At 45.4% G+C, this 24421-nt stretch overlaps 1 protein-coding gene across 10 annotated transcripts in view; it reads right to left on the reverse strand.

Annotated features, from left to right (window-relative positions):
• Window positions 1-129: 129 nt before the first annotated feature.
• fgd4a (FYVE, RhoGEF and PH domain containing 4a) overlaps window positions 130-24421 on the reverse strand; it is a 48628-nt gene continuing 24336 nt past the window's right edge. For 4 of the 10 annotated variants that reach the window (XM_053426198.1, XM_053426201.1, XM_053426199.1 and 1 more), the window contains exons 2-18: window positions 20679-20762; window positions 11779-11931; window positions 10736-10973; window positions 7915-8326; window positions 5771-5860; window positions 5448-5593; window positions 5076-5232; window positions 4818-4956; window positions 4674-4732; window positions 4432-4578; window positions 3943-4115; window positions 3609-3639; window positions 3436-3516; window positions 3224-3349; window positions 2923-3060; window positions 2538-2678; window positions 130-2445 (exon numbers count right to left, since the gene is read on the reverse strand). In XM_053426198.1, coding sequence (XP_053282173.1) covers window positions 2182-2445; window positions 2538-2678; window positions 2923-3060; window positions 3224-3349; window positions 3436-3516; window positions 3609-3639; window positions 3943-4115; window positions 4432-4578; window positions 4674-4732; window positions 4818-4956; window positions 5076-5232; window positions 5448-5593; window positions 5771-5860; window positions 7915-8326; window positions 10736-10973; window positions 11779-11931; window positions 20679-20762 — 2579 coding nt within the window. In that variant the 3' untranslated portion in view covers window positions 130-2181. Of the gene's footprint in view, window positions 2446-2537; window positions 2679-2922; window positions 3061-3223; window positions 3350-3435; window positions 3517-3608; window positions 3640-3942; window positions 4116-4431; window positions 4579-4673; window positions 4733-4817; window positions 4957-5075; window positions 5233-5447; window positions 5594-5770; window positions 5861-6116; window positions 6441-7914; window positions 8327-8989; window positions 9411-10224; window positions 10974-11778; window positions 11932-16860; window positions 17043-20678; window positions 20763-24421 lie in introns of those variants that run through there. The other 6 variants (XM_053426202.1, XM_053426203.1, XM_053426205.1 and 3 more) reach the window with 6 other exon arrangements.

Raw genomic sequence — 24421 nt, forward strand, 5'->3', positions numbered from 1 at the left:
CTCATCAGGAGAGAAGCAAAATGAGGAAACAAAACAAGACGCTTCTTTGTGAAAGTAGCATCTCAATGAGACTCGCACTGAAGTGACTCATAAAGTCAAAGCACGTTACAAACAAGCTTGGCGCACACGTTATATTTCATTAAGCTGTTTTATTTCTTTGAAGGGACACTTTATAGGACTGTAAAGTGCGTAGATTCTCAATCCTTTGAGGGGGGAGGAGAAGAAGGGACATTTAAATCAGGATGTACATTCAGATCCAACAGAGGGGGGTGTTTTGTGCTCTTGGTTTTTCCTTTTTTTGAATACTGAGGAGGAGGAGGAGGAAGAGTTCAGGGGGCCGAGCGACAGCATCGAGTACAAGAGGATGTTGTGAATGAAGAAGCTCACTGTGGAGATTATAGGCACATTTCCCCCTTTGGTCCTTCCAGCGCTGCGACTGGTTGTTGTCCCACCGAAGAACCGAGGTGATGCGTTTGTAGAGTTAGTGGAAATACATCTGCTCATAGAAAAAAACTAAACATCTGCCTACTTCTTCTTCTTCTTCTTCTTCTTCTGTGTGGACAGCGAGGGATCAAATGTTGTGCTACTATCAACAGAGCATGCTCGTCATTCTCTATAAATTACTTTTTTTTTAAATAATAATTACAGCATTAAAAAATACATTTACATTTCTCCCGCGGCAGCTTGTTCACTGTCTGAGATTGTGCTGCATGTGAAGAGAATCTCTCTCCACCTGACCTGAGGTCTGCTGCTGTGGAGCTGGACGACGGCTTCAGGTTTATCATCCATCACTTTCTATGATATATAAATAAAAACTGCACTGCTCAGACTGTGGGGGGGCAACCACTGGTAAAACACAATTAATTAATTAAGATTTTTCTATTTACACCATTGTCTTTAATATTGAAACTATTATTTTAAAGGGACATTCCAGCTCAAGCTGTAAAAATTGTTTTAGCTTTTGAGTTGCCAGTGGTGGGAAAGTAACTTTCTACATTCTATATGTGAACCTAAGTAGATTTATCTCACTTCTCACTTTCACATTTACATGTACCTCCGTCAACAAGGTTGTTTTTTCTCTCCTGTCAGTTTGTTTGTTGTAAACAAGACAAAACAGAAACTACTGAACAGATTTCCACAGTTCTTGGTTGAAGGGTCAGGGAGGAACTATCAACTTTAAGATGTTGAAGCACTTTCTGTGACATAAGATTCTACAAGGGGCGTTATCTCAGGCACATTAAGACGACTGGTATCTATATACAGTCTCAGCAGTTTAGTGCAGGTTGATTGAATGGCCCAGACTCAGACATAAGGATGTAGTAGACCTCTTCATTAGGGAACAGGATACAGTACTTTTAAGTATATTTAAAAGCAAGTCTTTTACTGAAGTAGAAAAGTTGATGTGGTTCTTTCGCTTGAATATATTAAAAAATCGATTTATTCCTGCTCTTATCTATCTGTCTATATATCTATGTATTCAAAAACTGGTTTAATTAGCAAATTCGTAGAATGGATGCATCCAGCTTCAGAGCAGACAGACACATCAGCTCATCCCGAGTGTGATTCGACTGAGTGAAGAGAGAAATTATCTTTTATCTCCAGCACACGGTCATGTTCTCACTTTTTAAACCATCGTCTTTAGCAAAGAAAAAAGGGGCAGAATACTGAGAATGATTAATGTCATACATAGATGGCTTTTCTGATTCTATACATTAAAAACACGTGTTCCTTTTCAAAAAACAAAAACATTTATACTATACATGTACACAGCTGAGTCACAGCACCAGCAGACAGAGTTTGAACCGTCTTCCGGCTTCGATTCACGTGCTGTCGTCCTCTGGCTCAGGAGGATTTGGCCGAGGTCCATGAAGACTGTCGAGTTTAAGCTGTTCTTACTTAACAGTGTGAGTCTCAGGGACTTCCAAGTATCTCCTCCACTCTAGTGTTGATTGTACCAGAGATCCTTTAGTTCTCCAGCACAGCTCTGAAGTTCAGGAGAAAACATCCAGGAGGAAACCGGGGAAACAGGAGAGCTTCGAGGAGCAGGCAGCTGATCCAGCACTGATTTCTGTTTGTCCACTTAATCTTTAGAAGTCAGATTCCAAGACGCCGTGGAGACGCACCCGCTCTCATCCCGTCTCGGCAGAAGTCCGACAGCTGTCCCCTCACAGGGAAAGGCCTCTATGAGCTGTCGGTCGACGCCTCCTGGGTGCTGCTGTCCTCCGTCACGCTGGTGCCGTTGGTGGGGGGGCACTCTGGCACCTCTCCCGTCACCGCCACCCGGATGACCTTGAGCCAGCGCTGCTTGAGGTCCTCGGTTTCGGCCGAGAAGTTGTGGACGGACTTGGACTGGGAGAGCCGGAAGCTGGCCGGCGTGTCTGTGGGCCGGACGCTGTCGTCCACGGAGTAACCCAGGAGGGGGATCGTGCACTGGGCCTTCACGTCCTGTCGGGAGAGAAGACCGTTAGCCACATGATTGATTTCAAATGAGTAATCCTTTTTGTGGGGGGAATTAACTTTTGTTGGTGGTGTTTTACCTGTGGAGCTCCGTAGAGGTAGAGCACCAGACTTTCCTTCTCAGGGATCACGCACCAGACCTTCTGCCAGGGCTTGTTCTTCTCGCAGTACTGCAGGAAGCCACACATGATGCTGCTGCCGGAGAACTGAGCGGCCTCGATCTGCACAGGAGGAACCACACAACATGAGATTAAACTCTGATAGATGTCTCTGTATCCTAACATGTTTGTGTATTTAACTCCATCGAGGAGGTCATGTTTTCACCCCAGGATACACAAAAACTAGTGAACGGATTTGGACAGAACTCGGTGGAAGGATCAGACAGAAAGAAACAATTCACAGAAACACAGATTTCCCAGGGAATAGTTCATGGATAAATTCCAGTTATCAATACATCCTCTTCACCTCCAGTATTCCCTTCTTCTTCCCCTCAGCCAGCGTCTCTCCCTTCAGGATGGAGAAACAGTCCTTGCAGACTTTGTTCGTCTTGTTGCCGTCGTACTCGAGCTGCACCTTGTTGTCGGAACATTTATAGCAAACAACCTGGAGGAGACGGGGGAGACGAGACCAGTCAGTCTCACAGGTGATGAAGACACATGGCACTGGTCCACATGAGAGCTTCTGGGTTTACAGCTGTCCTCGTGAGGTCGTTGCTCCACTGACGCTCTCTGTGTTCATGCATTATGCAAAAAACAATGTAACTCACATATCCACAGGCTCTGCAGTGGTGTCTCCTCCGTGTCAGAGCGTTGAACGGCTCTTTACACATCATGCACATCGTCACTTCATTGTCACGGATCCATCGAGGGGCGCGCTTCCCCAGCTCCTTTTTCTGAATTAGAATAAAGACACAGGTCAACACGACTCGGCTCGGAGAAGTTCCACCTTGAGCGCACGGTTCTGTGACGTGACACTGACCGACACTTCCTCCACGTCTTTCAATGCGTTCTTGAAGGACTCGTTCTTCTGCTGGAAGATCTCAATGGTCTTCCTGAAAGCCTGGAGGAGACAAATCAGCATTGAAATCTTTCTGAACGAACTTTTGAAGTAAGAAAATCATGTAAAAACCATCATGATAGTTTGGTCTGTACCTTGACCCAGGCCGTCTTGTCTTGTTCGGAGCTGAGAAGGAAAAACAAAACACAGAATAAGCAACAAAAACAAAGAAATTCTCTTATAATTACACCAACATGGCAATTAGCTGAGGTCAAAGGGCTTATTTAGATTTACAAGATTTAAAAATGAACCCTGGGTTTGGTCACTATACTGTACGAGGTCCAAATTACATACAATTACATTCTTCAGTGTGGGAGGGGAAGGACATGTTTTGCACCTTTTACGAAGGTTTGCAACCAAACTTCTACAATAACAGAAAAAGGTTTATTTTAAAACAAGTGTCCATCCTCCTCTGAGCGTGTTGCTCACCTGGCCTGAAGCTCCAGCAGCCGCTCCTTCCCCGACACCTGGAAGGTGTGAGGGTAGTCCTCGTTGTGTGTCTCCAGGACCTGCATGCCGTCCACGCCGATTCGCGTCCTCACCGTGTACTTGGGTCCTCCCAGGCTGAACTTGGGCACGCAGTACAGCAGCATGTTGTTGAACTGGCAGGAGAGAAGAGGAGGAAACGTTAGAGCAAGAGTAAAGATCAGCGATCTTCTACTTTAGGTTTCTGGCCCTAAACTCTGCAGGAAAACTGAAACTACACAGGTGGGAGACATTCAGCAGGAAGCTAATGAGAAACTGGCAAAACATAATCATCTTGTAATGGAAGGAAAAGAGATTTGCTGATGTGCCCCTGATGTATTCTTACACCGACGTGTTCCTGGCATGAAATGTTTGAATTGACTCGTCTCATATTTCCCTGCAGGGCTCTTTATGAGACGTGTGAATGTTCGTGTGCTCGGCTCCTTCTCTCACCAGGTAGAGGTATCTCTCCATGGCCGACGTGTTCCTGGCGGCCAGCTTCAGGATGTGGCCCTCCTTGATGAACTCGTTGGACGGGTGAACGATGTCCTCCTCCTCTCCCAGCAGCTCGTAGATCTCCAACAGTTTCTTCAGATTATCCTGAAGAACGGATGGGACATTTGTTTGGGGGGGTTTGTTAGTAGCAGTCTGTCTTTTAATCATTAGGTAAAAGGGTTCCGAACATCTGAACTTACAGATTTCCGTATGGCGCTGTTGGAGTGAGTCGCTGCTGTGGCGATGATCTCTAACGATTCTGAGAAAAGAAAAGGAAGTGTTACCTAAATATGACCTGAGAGGAATAAGAAGGTCTCCCTGCAGAGAGATGATGAGACACTCACTCTCTGAGTCTCGTCGGTCAGGGTCGTCCTCAGGCAGCTTCTTCAGATAGTCTTTAAGCAGCATCTCATATCGAGGGACTCGCTGCACCGGCTCCAGCATGTGATGCTGCAGCGTCAGGCTGCCACACGCCTCCTGGGTCTGTCCAAGAATAACCAGCAAAACAAAATTTTACTTAACTTCACACATTTGCAGCATATTTGCAGATATGAAATATGCTTATTGGAAGCTTTTCCAGCCTGGATCCAGGTCCACGGTACCTGTATCTCCTGGATGATGGACTTGAACTGAGGAGACCGGTCGGTCCATTGCTTCAGCAGCTCCATGGCCTTGTCGAAGTTCTTCACGTACTCGGCGTACATCTTGAGGAAGGGTGTGAGTTTCTGCAGGATGTCCCCGATGCGAGGTTTGGACGCCCTGCAGGGGGAGGGAGGGACAGAGGGAGAGACAGAGGTAAGTCACTTATAGACATTAACAATCTATTGGATTATTAATCTTCAAAATAGTGAGTGTTTCATTTTGTAAACATGAGTTATTGGATATAAGGCTTCCCCATTAATAAGTGTTTTTATTTGAATAAAGTTTAGCTTTATACAGAGCATCTATCATCATCCCTATCATTTGACTCTCACCATTCTCCCATGCGTTTCTCCAGGTCCGGGAGCAGGAACTGGCTGTGGAAGGTGTGGATGGAGGAGATGTTGGAGAAGATGTTCTTCACCACGTCCACCGGGAACGTTCCCTTGTTGGCCTCCTCCATCAGCTTAGTGCAGAACTCCTGAGGAGTCACACACACACACACACAACACGCAGCTGATGAGCAACAAGTGGTTGAAAAGAGGCATTTCTGCAGTAAAAGTGAAATGAAAACGGAAAGACTCGCTTTGTCGGTTTCACATCACAGTTTCTCTGATGTGTTATAAGCTCTAGAGAAGTGCGGTGCAGATTGTGTTACCTGGTCCAGCAGGTTCAGCCGGGCTACATAGGCCTTCTCTGTCTGCAGCAGCTCGCTGGCGATCTTAAACAGCTTCTGTTCATTCGTCTCCTGAAAACGACAAGAGCTTGATTAAAATTAGATTTTGAACGCCTCTGAATTATTAATGGAGCTGTGAATGAGCTCGTGGGTGTGATCTGATTCTGTCAGCGACCAGTCCCGAAAAGACGGGAGATCACAGAGTTTCTCTGTGACTCATGAAGCCAAAAGAAAAAAGAAAAGTATTTTTTTTGTGTGTAGTTTTGCCCACGCACTAACCCGTGTACACACAACTTTTACCCTCACAAGCATTCACTATAAAACCTACATTTTGCAGAAGTTTGAGATAAACTGTGTCGAGCTCGTGATTTCACTTCAGCTCAGTTTCCATTCCTGCGTCTCTGTCGAGTGGAGCTTCCCGTCTCGCTGCCAGTTCCTGATTCGTTCAGGTGTCACTTTGAGAACTGAATTCACTGGATTGTGTTTCTATTTAAAAGCAAGCGTGAATACTGGAGAAACAAGAAGTTGCATTTTAACGTTCAAGTTTAACGCCTCAGTGACTCGTCTGCTGTTTGAGTGCAGCCGTGCGTTAAATGCTGTCTGGCAAACAGCAGCATGTAACGTGTTTGTGTGTGTGTGTGTGTGTGTGTATGTGTGTGTGTGTGTGTGATTAAAACTGTGGTGTGGCGGGGAGGGCACTCAGAACAGGAAGTGAAGAGGGGAAATGACACCAAATTTAAATAAAGACACAATAAAGTAGAACAGAGTTTGTGTGAGATGTCAATCATTACAGAGAAATACTCAAAATGATTCCACGAGCACGGTGACATGAAGTTTGACGTCTTTGTCGCCCGCCAGGAAAAGTTAACACCACGATGTCCAGGGAGGAATATTTCACACCATGCAACCCCCAAGGCAGTGTGTGGGGGGGGGAGATGTGAGTGTCCCGAGAGCAATTAGCTTTAGGTTTCTACATAATTCACCTGTCAGTGCAGCCATGATTCTCTAATGAGAGTCTGACAGACGAGTTCCTGTTTAGTTTTTTCAGGCGTATTATATTTCAGGAGAAGAAAAATGCAAATCATAATGTTTTTAGACAGTTGAACATAGAGTCAAGTGGTTAACGTTGTAGTTTAATCTTAAAGGTGCAGCCACACGCTACTTTTCAGATTGTGTTTTACAGGTTTTTATAAAAAAAGGACGAGACAAGCTTTAAAAACACAACTCATTTATACTAAACCTCGAAACCTCTTAGTGGGCTTGAAACCTACAAACTTACCACTTCCTCAAAAGACACTTTACATACTTAATCTTTTGTCTTCTTTGAATTTGACCAGATTCTAAGTAGATTTTTCAAATTTGCATGCATCTGGAGGCGCGGGGTTTATCATGAAGTCGTCTAAATAAGTGTCATACATTACTTGAGGCCAAACATTAGAACCAGGACGTCCACATTTGCAGAAAGACGCACATAAAAACCTCTGATCTGACCGATTCAAGGGTTAAAGAAGTGTTTTAGAACCAATCGAGGTTAAAGAGGAACCAGATCAAGATAAATCCAAACTGTACAAATAACTTTGATGAGAAATTCATTCGCGGGAACAAAGCCACTCAGAAGTAAACAAGACTGGAATGGTCACATGACTCAATTGGCTGCTAGATTTGATTTACTGAGGAAAACAACACCAGTGAAAACATGGGGACGGGTATTCTGGCCTCTGCTCTTCCTCCCTCTGGAGACGGTTGTTTCCCAGCGCTGAGAAAGACAGATCTGTCTCAACCTGAGATATTTATAATCTGCAGATAACAGCAGCCACCACAGGGAGTGGGGGTGGTGGTGGCGGGCGGGGGGGGGGAGTGAAACGCAGAGTCAGCTGCTCAAACGTTTGGAATCTACTTGGCCCTCACAGAAAATAACCCCCCCCCCCCACACACACACACACACACAGCAGTGAGGAATGACCCTACACACTCTGTAACTCAATCTGCACAATGTCCGAGTGACCCAGAGCTGAAGCAGATCAGACGACTTTAATTACACTGAAAGTCCAGAGTATAAATAAACGTTTGTTTGTCCGAGGCTCTAAACACACCAACAAGATAAATCCTCTGTTTCATCACTCTACCTTCTGGTCTGCGCTCCCCTCTTCACTCCTGTGCTCGCTCTCTGTCGCGGTCCCACTGTCCTTCTCCTCCTCGGTCTCTCCATCGGTCCTCACCGTCTGTGGAGCTGAATGCTCCTCGTCCTGCTCTGCTCCCCCGTCCCCCATATCTCCATTGACCAGCCCGGCGGTCTCTATCCGCACGCCTCCGTTCTCTTGCTGCTTTTTATCCTCCTTCTCCTTCTCCTTCTCCGGCTCCATCTGCGCTACCACCCCGTTGGCCGCCGGCTTGTGCTCATCCTTGACAGCGGGGGGGCGGTTCTCCTGGTTCCTGTCGCTCTCCGTCGGCTTCGGGCTGGGCCGGTGGGCCGGGCTGCAGCTGGTCGACTTGCTGACAGGTTTGTGCGGCGAGCTGTCTCTCTTGTTCTCTGTGCTGCTGCAGGAACGGAGGCGAAAGAGGCAAAAGGGGGAAGTGGGTTAAACACATCAGCAGAACAGAGAGAGTTGAACTGACGACCTGAACCACAGACAAAAGGAGAGAAACAACACACGACTACAGGAGGCTGTTGAGAAGCTGCTCCGCCCGGGCACGTTGATCTGGGAGTGTGGGACACGAGGGCGAGCAGGGAGCTTTCACATGTGAGTGTGAGGGTTAAAAATAAAATGGTGGAGATGCACAAACTTCCTTCTGTCTTGTGAGGCTGCGGAGAGGCTGCTGTAACGCACACGAAGACTGTGTGTGTGTGTGTGTGTGTGTGTGTGTGTGTGTGTGTGTGTGTGTGTGCAGAGGAGGAGGATTGGCGGTACAGTGAGAAGGAGGAGGAGGAGGAGGAGGAGGAGGAGTACGACACAGCTCCCAAGAGTGTGATTGATGCTGTCCTACTTACACACACACACACACACACACGCACACACACACGCACACACACAGTGAGACAACCTGCTTTATACATTTTGCTGCAACATCACTTTCACTCTTTGCTTGAACATGAATGAAACGTTAAGAACAGGAGTCGATTTGAAATATAGCACAGGAATGGAAACCACACACACACACACGTACACACACATACATACATGTAAACACACACGTACACACACACACACGTACAATGTCACCATTCAGCTGCTCCTGCTTCCTCTCCCGGCCGTCAGACCAGCTGTTTCCCACTAAATGACCCTCCAGACTTCCACTGTCACAGCTTCTGCAGCTCAGCTCAGTTGTGCTGATCCTCAGAGTTTAAAAAACCCGGTGATAAATCCTCAGATCCGGGGCAGAAACCTCCAGCACTGAGAAACACCCCCAGTTTTTGCAAAGACTTTACAAAAGAAGCTGCAGATCTGTGTCCAAACAATGGTAAAGTATTGTCACGCGACAGTCACTGTTGCGCTGAGTGCGACTGGCCGGAAGAAACAGGAAGTCTGTTATAAATAGAGGAACAACAACAGGCGGGTGAAACACTTCTGGGCTGACGGCCACTTGACGCGTGTTTAAAATGTGAAATAAGGATAATCTCCATTTGTCTGAGTTGATCAGCTGGGGGAGGGTTTCTAATACACAACACACACACACTGACACACACACACACACACACACACACACACACACACAAACAAACTCTCTCTACAGTTCCTCTAAAGCCTTCCAGTGCACGTCCAGTGTTTTTCTAAACAGGCCGAACGAATCACAAGCCTCAACAACAGCTCCAGTTGCCATGTGGCCGTCGAGGCACCACCGAGGCGGCCAAGTGCCATGTGAACCAGATTAGTATATTAGTGGGCTAATTCTGTTCTCGTGAAGCTGCGTGTGTTTTCTCACTTTTCTCCCACTAGAGGGCTAATCCCCACGGCCCTGCCTGGAGTGTGAACGGGACAGATCCACCATGTTGCTCTTATTAACCTCGTTTCACTGTTGAAACTGTGACGACAGGTGCAGAGGACGCCTGGGAATGGGAATTAGATTTAGTAATCCTGCGTTTAGAGCTCAGAGGCGGAAGTGAGTGAGGGCTACAGGGTGGAGGAGACGGAGTAGTGGGTCTGCTACTGTCGGATACTCCTGGGTTGCACTGTATGAGGGGGACAAGGGACACCATTGTTGTGCCTCTCATAGCACAACAACCCTAACCCTAACCCATCAACAGGCATCACTCACGTTCCTGGGGCTGCAGCTCCAATCCAAACTTAACAGAACAAGAAGTAAGACACAAACAAAAAAAGGGAGGGGGGGAGGACCTTGTAGAAAAGTCTATTATCCTGGATGGTTTAAATCTCCCTCTAACTGTAAAGGATCCATATAAAAAGCAGAGACCTTTAGGTTTCCCTGAGAGCTCCTACCTCATCCACCTGGGCTTCATCCCGCGACCCAGAGTCCGGTCCCACCACTGAATGAGCAGCCGCGTTTCCCCTCGTCTGTACAAAGCTCCCTTCATCCCCTCGGCTAACGCTCGGCTTGTGAAGGAACGGGCTAATCTGCGCTCGCTGCGTCTGCAGCTCTCATCTGAGCCACTATCAGTGAGTCAGGACTTTAATAAAAGACACTTCTGCTTTTTCTCACCCCTTCTTGAAATAGCCCACGTGAAGGAAACATGAGGAAAGGGCGAGAGCTTCCCGTCTCTGGGATTGCGTCAGTTTGAATGAGGTTGTTTTTTTGTTTTTATTACAAAACCCATTGAGTGACGTGGAGGGAGTTATTCAACCACAGCTGATGTGTCAACATAAACAAAATGAATTGGGGGAAGTTTAATATTCTCAGGCGAAACCACTTTTGCTGAATAATGTTATAGAAGATATTGAACAAATGATATCGCCACTCAGAGTATATACATAAATATAAAAACCTTTTTACCTGTTCTCCTCAAAGCGACTGATCAGGTCTGAGACTTTGGAATGTTTCTCTTTGGCCCTCTCCCGGCTCACTGCCGTCTTTCCTCCTCCTCCTCCTCCTCCTCCTCCTCCTCCTCCTCCTCCTCCTCTTCCTCCGCCTCCCTCCTCCATGCCCCGTCTAAGTGATGGTTTCTTGGTGCGGCCCAGTGGGGATGAGAGGTCCGTCACTGGGCTCTGAAGGTGCAGTGGCTTTGGAGGCACTGGAGAGAAGACAGGGGGAAATGTTTAACTGCAATTTCAACTTGGAGCTCAAGGGGGCGGTATAAGACATCCCAACAGATCCCTTATGACACCTGCTGCAGAACCACAGACTGTTTATTGAAGAACACGGACTTGATATGAGAGGAGCTGAAACTGTGGATTTTTTAAATATTAATTCAGCCTGGCTGTCATAGTTTCCCATAGTTTTATAATTTGTATAATTTATGGAATTTATGATAAATAATTGTTGTTGTTATTCTCTATTTGATCATCTCTTTCTTCTTGTTCTTTATTTATTTTTGTTAATTACAGTGCATTAAATTGTTTCTCGTTCAGATTGTTTATACAGCACCTCATACATTGTGAAAGATTCAAAGTGAAGTTTTGATTTGATTTTGTTTGTTTTTAAACATCCTAAATTGTCTTTAGTAAGTGACCTGGCTCAGGAGCAGGACAGAGAGGTCACTTCTATTTGACCTCTTGTTAATCAGGAATTAAATATTTCTAGTCTGGTTCATAGCAGCGGTAACAATGGCGCTTGTCTTATCTGTGCACAATGATTTACTGAAACCAAAGAGGAGCGAGGCTCAGGGTCCTCTGCTCCCTGGCCTGGACTCACTCCATCTATTGATTATATAAACTTTTGGTAGAATTACAGAGTAAATAAACACAGAGGGACAATGTTAGAGCTGCAGAAAGGTCAAACAGGGACTGAGTGTGTCACTACTTTCACGTATGATTCATCTGGGCCCTGTCACAGTTTCCTGTCGTCTGACGGCTCAGAGCGTCCGGCTGTTACGTTACCTTCTGGTTTAGACTGCAGCCGAGGCCTGCCGCTGGGGGCTCTTCCATTGACTCCCCCCCTGCTCTTGTTGTTCGTCCCACGGCTGGCCCGATTCAGACACGCCTGCACGCTGGGTGCGCTGCTGCGATCGCCCGCCGGACTACTGCCGAGAGCTGAAGGACAAAGAGACAAGAGAGAGAGAGAGAGAGAGAGAGAGAGAGAGAGAGAGAGAGTCCATTACAACAAGCGCAACGATCAATTCAGCATCTGTGGTCAGCCAGTGAAAAGAGAGGGATGATGAAACTGTAAATGAGGGCAGAGTGGTGAGAGAGTGACACACATGCATGAACCATGGGTCACAAAAAAGCTCTCCTGCAGATCAACTGGTGCAACCTCAGGTCAAATGATGACGATGATGAAGATATTGACATATTCAGATATATTATCAATGTGCATTCATTCTCTAACAATCTGAAATTCGTGTCTCTGCAGCATTTTGAACACGCAGCAAAAATCTCAGCTGATCACTTCTCACCATTCAAAGGAACAACACCTCATGTGAGGCTCAAACAGGTGCAAATGGATGAATCACATGTAGATCTAGTTATTCATTTTTACTTTATCTTTTCACATCTAGATTTAGCTGGAGACTCACTGTGGCTTTCAAAAAAAAACACACCCTGTCATAAACCTGTGTCCAATTCAGAGGAACATACTGAACTTCCTTCCATCGAACCCCCCCGACTGACAACCACAGGCCATTTAAATAGAACATACTGTAAATATTTGTCTCTGTGAACATGCTCATGCTAAACAGCTGCAGACCAAATATCGGAGCGTGTCAGACGGTTTAGGTTGATTATCCGGCTAATGATCCAGATCAACCGACCAGCTGGACCCAGATGGTGCAGCATCGGTGTTTAGAGAGAACACACTGACTTATTTAAGGCACAGTGTTTACAGGAGCCTAAATCCACTTCTGTCTGACCTCACAGCGCACACACACACAAACACACACACACAAACACACAGCCTATAGTAAGGCAAATGCCCGTATATGGAACTACATTGTCAGGAGCTACGAGGGCCCTCTCCTTATTCTACCAGCCACGAGTCCATTACTTTCCGTTTAGGTCGACCCTTTAAACGAGTGTGTGTGACTTAACGAGAGGTCCTGATAAATAGGCTGCAGCAGAAATCGATGTAGCTTCGCCCTCGACTAACTTGAATGGATAAACAGTGTGTGTGGAGGAAGGAATAACCCTGCATCCGCAAAAACTACAGCTCACGTCTCCTCTGTGAGGAAACTGCAAAATGAAAATGTTTCCATCGGATCCCAAATCATTAGGAGTAGCTTCATTTCATGATAGACACTCTCTTCTTGTTGTAAAACAGCCTATAGCTGAAAGGATCTCTTCAGGAGTTAGCGTCATTAACGAAGATAAATCTTATTTCAGGAATTCATATCCCATACCTGCTCAAATACAATCAAGAGCTTTGTGTTTTTTGTCCACTGAACAAGCAGGAAGCAGGAATATGACAGTTTCTAACCTTATCAAGTGTTAGACAACTCAAGACCGAAACATCTGGAGTTAGCGCTCCTGGCATCAAGCGTAAGAGTGATCTTCACAACCCGTTCTCTTTTAACTTGTTTTTAAATAAATGGCTGCTCAATATAGCTAGGGAACAGTTAGCTAGTATCAGTAACAGCTAGCTAAAAAGTGAGCAAAAAGCTGGGTGGGTAGCTAGTTCATTAGCTGCTCAGGCAAGCTGCTGACTAGATGTTGTCTTTAGGAAGCTGGTGTAAAGTAGTTTTATCTTTCATATCATCAGCTGTGGTTGGAGAGGTTGATGAGAGCCAATGGAGTCAATCAAACATTAAAGATGGCTTCCCTCAAACCTGAACAATGAACTAAAAGACACTTAAGTACAATCTGAGGGTGACTTTCAAATTTGATTAATTGTAAAAATGTTCTGAGTGCAGCTCTAATGAGCGATAAATATGAACAACTACTGTGAGAGTGAAGAATGTGTATTTGTTGTTTACTGTATTTGTTTGCAAGAATCATAAAGACGGTTCCCGGGGGCCCCATCACATTTCCTTTTCTCGACACTGATCTTTATCTTATACCGATCCTAAAACAGAAAGAGAAAGAGAATCGCCACAGAACCACAGAGGGACTCTTTCTATTTTTACCAACATGACCGTAATTAAAGACAACAGCTCGAGAAACCGTCTGAGTGGAAACGGTCCCACACCGAGTTTGGCAGAGCAGACGTTTTTAAACACAGCCTCAAAATCACCAATCAATCCCGGAGGCAGCCTCAGGAATCCCTCTTGATTACGTGCTTGGTTTCCCCTCACGGCCACATTGAGAGATCGTAAAGAAAACATCCAGGAACAAGTTGTACAGCATATTGTACATATGAGGCCCAACATGAAGTGGTCCATGTATGGCTTGGGTGGAGTTATCCTGGGATAATGCAGGAGGACCACTGTCCACAGCTTGTCTCTGTCTCCTCAGGTTGTTATTAACTGTGTCAAACACCCGTCCCTTCAGTTCTAAATCATCCCAGAGCAGCCAGAGCAAGTCGGGCAGGTATTTTAAGTGTGTTTAAATGTTCAAGATCAGAAAATGAGAGATGCAAATAGAGTATGTATGGAAATGCAGACCTACGCCCTTTGGTTTATTCCCTTGATGCCAGCTCTCGTGCACAATTGAGTGTAACGCTTTTATCTTAACGATTGGGGCCGTGAAACACAGATGTGTCTGTTACAGTACAAAAAAAATAACCAAAGAACTACGGCTCCTGGTGACACAGCTCATTCTGGCATCTTGTCATTAAAGCTGGCTTGGCACAAGTGACAGACCGCCGTGCTCAGTAAATTAGAAGCAGCCAGCCACCACCCTGCTGGGCCACTTCGACTCGCCTCCTCCATCTGTGGGAGCGGGGGGGGGGGGGGGGGGGGGAGTCCTGTCATCTGGAAACGAGACTCGTTCGTTCTGATTGACAATTCAAGCCTCGCCCAACGTCTCATATGCTGTCACTTTGGATGTGACTGCTACTTCTACATTGGTCGTCTCCTCTACCAAAACCGAAACAGTGCCGCTGTGTACCAGGAAGTGAGGAGTTGACAAATCAGAACCGAGACTTCACCTTTTGCCTCGTGTCCTCGTTGCAGGACGCTGAGACATGCAACTGCCGAGGTTACCGTTTTTTTTCCGAAGATGCTGAATTTATTTCTCTCCTGAGCCGAATGAGCCCCGAAGGCATCTGCCTCCACCTCAATAAATCCAAAACTGCACAGCGTGTGCGAGAGAAATGAGAAATGCTCTCGTAAAGGTCAGGCCTCTTTCACGCTGTAGATAAAAAAAGGAATTATGCACGGCGCTGGTTTGCAAAACGCCAAAGAACAAACTTATCTACAACCACGGAGACTATTTCCCTTCAAGGACCGAGCTTTAACAAATCTGTTACAAAGCGTCCATGGCTCAGCGAGTTATATTCCTATAAATGTGTGAGGTGCCGCAGCTTTAACGACATCCACATCCCTCCAGCTCTGCCTCTCCACAGCTGGAGAGGGAAGAAGAGTTTACTGCAAATCGACTAAAAGACGCTGAGGGACAAATATCTCTATAAAAAAACAGCTCCTGAAAATAGTGAATCATTCGAGCGAGAGCCTGAAATAGTTCCAGGCTCCAGGCAGAGCAAGGATCTGCCGACGAGACACTTTGGTCCAATGCAAAACAACTAAGGGATGGGTGGCTACAATTTTCTAGAATGACAGTTCACAGAAAATGAAGCGGACTCACTTCTGCATCATCTTCCTGGAACATGTGAGTTTCTGCACAAATATTCACAGTGATTTGTTTTGCTTCTTCTAAATCCTGCTTAAAGGCACATTTTCTAGGAGTGTTTTCTCAAGCCTGGGAGGGGGGGGGGCTTAATTTACCTTCAACTTTTACTTTTTTATAAAATTTTCGTTACTTTTAATCTAGCTCTAATCTTACTTACTGTTTTAATCAATGTATAATGTTTCACTTTGTTTTGTTATCACTCTTTTTTAAGCCGTAACATTTCACTCTTATATTTGTGCTCCATTGTTTTCTAATGTTGTCATAGCTTGTATTTGTTTCCCTTGTCGCACCTTGTAACTGTGTTTTGAAAGTTGCTCTATAAACAGAGCGTACTATTTGGTGGCAGCTGTGGCTCAGGAGATAGAGCGGGTCGTCCACCAGCCACTAATGACCTGGGCAGATGTGCTGGTAATTAACTGAGCTCCACTCAGGCTCTCATACAAACACATGCTCTGAAACAAAAACCCACAACCCACCGCGGCATTGCCACCTCACAGGACACCTGCCTTTCCTGTCTCTCACATGAGCGTTATCACACTGTCTCTCTGCACCTCCTCCTCACCCACATATGGAAGAATGTGTGTCGATACTTCAGAGTGACACAAAAGCAAAAGGCAAACCTGTGTGTGTAAGTGTGTGTGTGTGTCCGCACCCTGCCAGCACCCTGCAGAGGAGTGTCTGACAGTGTAAGACAGAGGCTTTGTCTTCTCGCTGCTGAGACACTCATATCCAACCTGGTCTAATGAAATGTCTGAAAGAGACTTCAACCACAAATTCTGCTTCTGCTTAATAAATGATTTGGCATATTAAAGATCGTTCTGCGTGTCCTCTACAGGAAACAAGAGAAGAGAAGTAGATAGAAGAAGCTGGAACCAACAGGCATACCCAGAGTTTTCTTATAAAAAATATACTTTCTTGCTTTTCTCTGTCGCCACAAATCAACCTGCAACTGTTACGTCATGGTTGAGGCACAAAAGGGTCAAAAAGGAGAAGGTTCACTGATCCCTCAGAGTCTGTTTACACAAGTCAGCAATTTGTTCTATTAAAGCCTCGGACAGTTTAGGAGTGTAAACACATCTCAGCAGATAAACAGACAGTAGATGCTGGTTTAGTTATAACACAGCAGGAGCGTCTACACTCTGCTGTAGATGATGAGAAATCAAACACTGCAGAGGAAACATCTCAGGTGAAAACACAAGCAGGAGAAATGAAATATTCTGCAAAGTCGAAGACTGAACTCACCCTGGGTTTGAGAGAGTGAGGAAAAGAGCTGTGGAGAGTCTCCTCAGTGAGTGGCCATGCTGTGTGTGTCTGTGTGTGTGTCTGTGTGTGTGTGAGAGAATGTGTGTGTGTGTGAGAGAGAGAGAGAGAGAGAGTGTGTGTGTGTGTCCCAGAAGAGCACTGAGTCTAGGTTCCATGCGATCTTCCCAGGCTGCACCGCCACTGATGAGTGACTCAGCTGCAGCGAACACACTCACCGAGCTGCACCAGGCTCCTCCCTCGCTCTCGCTGCCACACACCCCTGGTTTAAGTGGCTTTAAAAGAACACACACATACACTCTCCCAGAGGTTCGCACACACACACACACACACATGAGCCTCTGCAGCTCTGAACTCACAGGGGTCTGCACATGTAGAGGTCACAAACCAATGAGAGTCCGGCTCCAGATTCCTGCACAAACAATATTCTTCTCTTCATCGATGACGTGTGAAAATGAACTGCAGTTACTTAATCAGGAGATGTGAAATTCGGAATGGTGGCACATTGAATTCAGCCGTACGTGCAGAGAGCCCTCACAGGTACAACGTGATTAAAGTCTCTCGCTTGTTTGTTTCATTTGCTTTAATCAGCTGGCACAATAAGCAAACACATTAAGCAGGGTGTGAAGTCAGTTAGTTTGAGTAATGATTAACAAACTCCACAATGTAGAGGGACACACACACACACACACACACACACACACACACACACCGGCTCTCTCCTCTGCATGCCCTGAGCATATAATATAATTTTATTAACCACCATCATATTAACTTCTCTTCTCCTTCACATCACTAGTGCAAATATCTAAAGCCACAAAAACAAGGCAACCGAGAAAAAACGAATGAAAAACTAAAGCCCCTGCTTCTGCGTCACATAGATGTGTAAAGAAACAGGAGAACATGCAATTGGTAAAATCGGTAGAAATGTGTAGTAACACGTATAAAGGTGAAACAAAGATTTGATCTTAACTGTTATTTATAACCCCGAAGGAGATGTACCTTTTGCAGAAGTCGGAACAGGGAACTGCAACTCAGGCTTCTCCATGTTCTGCATCAGTCTTGTTCTGCACCTCGAGCTCAGAGCCGCGCACAGTGTTCTCAACTCTGAACTATCACACAGTAAAAAAAAAAAAAAACAGAGCCGCCACAGGAAGCCTTTATTTAAGTAACGCCTATAGCTCCGATGTGACAGACGCTAACTGTTCCTACCGTGCTATCTGTGACTGTGTGAAAGGTGCATGCGTGCTCGTGTTGCAGATACACGTCCGTGCATGTCAAACACCTGCATGTCTCAGACTCAGCATGAGGAGGAACGACCTGTCATTCCCCTAAACCAGTTGGGGAAGTGGAGATTCCATTCCCTTTAAATTCCTTTTTTGCTCACATGACTGCATTTCACACAAAGACAAGTTTCAAATCAGATCCGTTCTAGACAAATGAAACAAACATCTATGATCACAGCGCTGAGGATTAATCTTCCCACAGTGGGGGGGGGGGGGGAAGTAAAAACTGACCAAAGCTGCACTGGTCATGTCCCAGTCGCAGCCATAGTCGCAGTGTTTCCCACAGAGTTAGACTCTGCTTGTGGTGGTGCTGACCAGGAGGGTAAGGATGGGGTGAGTCGGGGCTATTAACCAATTTCTGCAGAATCCTGTGGCATTGTTGTGGGCATGGTCTCACTGGTATTCAGGAATCCTGCCTGTGGTGGTGTCTCAGTACTTCACTCACTGTCATACAGGGAATACAGGAAATGGGCTCGAAAGCTCCACGTTGGTATAAAGCCGACATTTACATGCAGCTGAACAGAAATCAGATTAACAGATTACTGCCCTCGACTTCTTCACATGTGGGATATTCGATGCTGAATCCTGAGGTCTTATGGGTAAATTTAACCATTAATCAATTCAGCTGCAGTAACGCTTTATTCAAACTTGTTTTCATCCCTCAGTTGTGCAGGAAAACCATTATTTCCCTGTCGGACATCTTCCCCTTGCACATGTGCACATACATCTTATAGAAATCCGGTTATCTCTGCAGAAATCTAACCCTGTTAACATGATTACTACAACCTGACTCTATCTTCCATTGGGTTTAATAGACCTTTTTACTGCAGCATGACGAGGCAAACTGGGATATTAAGTGTGTGTTTACATTTGAGAAGTTTTGTTTGAGGCTGCACTGATGAGAATTGCCCAAAGATATTTAATCTTTCCTAATTAAAAATCAGGTTTTTCTAGGACATTTAAATTTCCTGCTGACACAGAACAAAGTGCTGAGGCAGTCGCACAATACTAAGATACTGAGAAAGATGTGTTCAGACATGAACTCCATAGACTGTCCCAGTCAGACGCATTCAGACGCAACAACAGGAACATGTGAAGAGCAGGAGAAGGCAGGACATGACAAATAAATTGTGCTGCAGTAATCGTGTGTTTGTGTAGCACATCTGCGTCGGCTCTTATCCACAAAAGCTCTCGCATCTCGTTTTCTTTCCAAGTCGACATCTTTGTCTCATCCTGAGATATTGAACATCTTCAACACAGCCCTCTTCCTCACTGTGAATTTCCTCCTTTATTCTCAATTTGGCATTTTTTGTATCACTTCCTAGGGAGCTGGCAGACTGGGTTCTGAGCAGCCGACTCATACGTTTGCGTTTTCACATCCCCCTCTCGGACAATTTCAGGAGAATGTCCATAGATCTCACTTACATGTTCACACTTAAGCGGCACATAAACTCCACAATAAACCCACCATCTAAGTGTATCTGGTGCCCTACATCACTCTGAGAGATTAGACCGAGGGCAGATACACTGCATGTCTGGTTTTAACCTAGCACGTGAAGCATTCATTGTGTGTGTGTGTGTGTGTGTGTGTGTGTGTGTGTGTGTGTGTGTGTGTGTCGGTTACAGGGTGACGGATAAACATTATCACCGTGCATGGCGGATTAGCCACTTCTGTTCAACGACCCAGACTTTCTTCAGATTAACAATGCCTCATCCCCTAATCCAAGGGCCAGAGTGAGATTAGAACCCCCAGTGTGCACCGCACTATAAGGGGTGCAGGGGGGGGGGGCAATAGGAAGGATGCAAATGAATAGGGGAAAAAAACGTGATGAAAATAGACAAGGAAAGAAAAGATAGACAGGTGAAAAGAAGAGAGAAACAGAGAGGGGGTGAGACGGGTAAAAAGAAAGAGGCGAGAAAATGAGAGAAAGTGAAAAATAGGAAGGCACCAGGGGGCTGGAGGCAAGCAGCCATTCATCAAGATGTCAACTGTGCACCACACACACCTACACACACACACAGACACACACACAAACACACTCTTGCAGGTTTGTCGTAAAAATAGAGCAGAGAGCAGCAGCTTCCTTCTCACCCCTGTGTATCTGTGAGCTGCAGCGAGGGGAGCTCATGCTGCCCATTAGAAGTAGACGATTGCATTGGATCTGATCAAGTTTACCGAGGACTGAAACTCCTGGTGTGATATGAATTTCAAATGCAAATGTGCACGGGCCTCCTGCTGTGAATTCAAGCTGCTGACTTGAAACAAAGCTTTGCATCTTTACGATACCACATCCTACACGTTGCAAGATAAGGACGGACACATGTGGATGACACCAGTACCAGCAAAAGGAAACCAAGGTATATAAACAACACCACACGACTATGAGATGTGAAACGCTGCAGACTATTTTCAAAGCAAATACACTGAGACTGAAAGATAATAAATAGGTGCATGGGGAAAGAGGGGGGGGGGGATGGAAAAGGAGGTAGAGGATGATTTTTTAAGTTTCTTACCTCTGGAGTGTTCGATCTTCACGGCCACACACGCCTCCTCGTCAGCGCTCTTCGACTGGAAACACGCAGCTTTCCCTTTCCTCGCTGCAACACAACACAAGGCTCACTGTTATTGTCGTGTAGTGCGAGCACACTGGAGAACAGGAGGCTATTTAAATACTCGACCCGCATCTGAGGCAACTTCAAGCAATTTGAGGCAAGCCCATGTTTTATTTAAGAGGGGCTCCAACTCGGGAGGAGATGAAAATGAAGATGGTGGAGTGAGACGTAGGATGGTCCCCCCCCCCCAACATTTCATCAAAGCCACCGGAGCTGTGGATCCAGTAGCTGCATTTATCCACATCAGGTGTAAATTTGTGTTTGTTTTGTGCGTTTGAGAATGAAAAGGAAATACACATCCGTCCCTCGAGGGAGCAGAACCCTAATTAGTCTGTGATTTGTGGGGCATCGTCTGTGGGGAGAGCGAAGCCTCTTTCAACGCAGCCGTTTCATATGCACATAAAAGATTAAAGAGAAGTTAACAGCTATGATGGGCTCACATGAGTTCTAGTGAGACACACAAACAAAACACACATGAGACACAATTAAAAAGGCGGGTGCATGCACAAACACCAACCTGTGCTCTCACAGCCTGATCTAATATTGTGCATCAAAGCTGCACGTTGACTTTCAGCCACATGTGCAAGCGACGCACAACACAACACAACAGCTGCACAAATTAAAGTTGAGCTAATTAAATTTGAGTTGACTCAATTGGGCTTTATCCCTCTGAAGTAATGTGCCGGTAATGACAATGAAGTGACACAACAACACTCCCGACGGCGAAACTTATTTCGTTCTTTTTTATTACATTTTTTTTTTGAAGGGTTATTTTATTTCAAAAGAAAAAAGAAAATCAACTAACACCGGATTATCACAGCAGCAAAATGCAGGAGTAAATATTTAATCTACAGTATTTCTCCTCGCTTTAAGTTTTACACAGTTCAGTTTTATGCTTTTTCGAATTGTTATTAACGATATTTTATGTTCACAGTAACTGTCAAAATGCACTTATATGTTATATTGGTTAATTAAACACCTAACTATTTGAAGAGCTGCCATGAATTTTAGTTCATATGATTTTGAGGATGAATCCCTTGCCTCAGTGTGGAATGATTCGGGCCAGCGTCAGACATGGACGTTTTTCGTAGGAAGAAGACACCAGGAGACGTCATATTCAGACGCATTAACAACAACAGGACAAAGTCAGGAAGGATCAGGTGAGGGGGGGGGGGGGCAGTGGGTGGAGCAGCAGGAGACATGACGTATAAAGTCGGCTGTGGAAATCACGTGTTTCTGTTAATAGCACATCGACAACGACATCTTAGTCGACATCTTCTAAACGTCTCTTTTTCATCCTGTCTTTTTGTTCTTTTCAGTTTTTGCGTCTGTCACGAGTCATAAACATCAGCAACATGTCCCCTCGCTCGCAATTAATAATTAACCATGAGTGTCTTCAGTGGCGGAGCTTGATTTCATGATTGATTAAACAACACAAACTAAGACAACTCAGGGGTTTATATATCAGGTATTTATTAAAGGTTCAGTGTGTAAGATTTAGTGACATCTAGTGGTTGAGTTGCATGTTGCAGCTGAACTCCCCTCACCTCACCCTCCCCTCCCAAACATGACAGAGAACCTGTGGCGGCCTTCAGTCGTCATACAAACTCAAAAGGTCTTTAGATTGTCCGGTTTGGGCTACTGTAAAAAAAAACATGGCGGCCGTCGTATAGAGAACCTGCTCCTGATGTAAATATAAAGTATTTAAATTTAAAGGCCCATTCTAGTGTGAAGGAAACCACAATTTGTACAATATAGATCAAACACATTAATAAAAACATCACCACACACCCTGGTATTAATGTGTTTGAACAAGGACAAATTTACATGAAATGTTCAATGATGTGTGTTTTTGCCCGTAGCTCCAAAGATGAACTAACAATGAATAGCCTCACTGAATAACAGCGACTTGTACTCTGACAGATCTTTGTCGCAAAACGTTTGATCAACACACCGTCCACGCGTAAACAAACGTTCTACACAAAAAGTGTGTTTATCCACAGTATCTGAGCTGTGAGGAGACAGAACTGAGGCCGACATAATGGAGAGTGGATAATACCACGTAAAGGAAAAGTGAACTCAGCGTGGGGCCAAGCAAGAGGAGGTACCCGGTGTGTGTGGTGTGTGTGTGTGTGTGTGTGTGTGTGTGTGTGTGTGTGTGTGTGTGTGTGTGTGTGTGAGTGAGTGTGTGTGTTTGTGAGAGAGTAAAGGGGGGGTTATAATATCCTGGCTCAGGGATTAAAGGAGGGTTTTCTCCACCCACCATCTGGACTCCTCATGACAGCCCTGCCTGCTGTTCAAACACACATACACACACACACACACATGTACACATAGACAGACACACACACGCACACGAACTTACTTTACAGTTCATAAGTTTTAGCACAATCTGTTATATATAAGTTTCTCTATTCAGAGCATGAATGATAAGCAGCTTATCAAAAGCCTTGCGTACATATCAGACAGTTTTCTCTAGAGGAAACTACCACCGGTCACGTGATCACAACCATCACACACCTATTGTCTCCTGAGGTACGTGTTACCATGACAGTACTGAAAACACACACACACACCACACAAACCCACACACACACACACACACACACACACACCACTCTGTCAGACCATACGTGACAACATCCATAAAGCATGTAAAGGTGGAGCGAATGGGTCTGTGAGATTTGGGTATCGGGGGGTGGGGGGGTTGGGGGTGGGGGGAGTAAGAAGGAGAGGGGAGAGTCCACTGACCTGACCCTAAACTTCCTCTTCCTGTCTGTCAACTTCCTGTTTTTCATATTGTCCTCTTTTTAATCTGGAAGTCTTAGACTCTCATGAGAAGAGTCTTAACCGCGGCCGCCGGAGAAGCTGTGAGAAACCACACTGCACGTGTCCACATGCAAATAGTGGACGCTGGTTATCGGTTTGGGGAAGTGAAGTGCGACGCAGGCCACAACAAGATCTGAATACTGAGAATGAGACTGAAAGGGTCATATCTGACACTGTGGTGCCTCTGCAGCACGTTCGATTCCTGCCCCTTTGCTGCGTGTCTTTCCCGCTCACCCCCACCCCCCCCCCCCCCCCCTTCACAACAACAGGGGGAAAAAACAGAAGCATGTGAGAGAAATTGAGCGATTGAAAGTCATTGACGTCTGTGTCTCTTGCCAGTCAGCTGTCAGTTACAGTAAACACACACACACTGCACATACACTATAAAGCTGAGGGTATTAGAGGATGGTTGTGTAAGTTCATATTTATATTCAACACAACCTGATAACTTGGGAGCGTTCGCCCTTCAGGCTTCAGTTTATCGTAGACACACCTTAACAAAGGCTGCAAATTTTCCAGTGATCACAATCAAGGTAAAAACAAATGATCAAATATCTTTCTATCTTTCCCTGAAATGAGTTCACGTGATATTTCCACAGTATCACCATCACAAACGGGTGTTTTTTAGTTTTATTTATACCGAGCTGTATTGACAGGGGCTGATGAATCCACAGTGGGGGAGTTTCCTCGTGTTATCTGCCCACGTCACACAGTTGATGATCTGTGACTGTTATCAGATCTTCAGACCTCTGCAGGTAGTAAGAGACGCAGACTTGAGCCCGACTGCTGATTTATACGTATCGTCATTTTCCTAT

This window comes from Pleuronectes platessa, chromosome 7 (genome assembly GCF_947347685.1).
Source record: "Pleuronectes platessa chromosome 7, fPlePla1.1, whole genome shotgun sequence".
In the NCBI taxonomy this organism is placed as follows: domain Eukaryota; kingdom Metazoa; phylum Chordata; class Actinopteri; order Pleuronectiformes; family Pleuronectidae; genus Pleuronectes; species Pleuronectes platessa.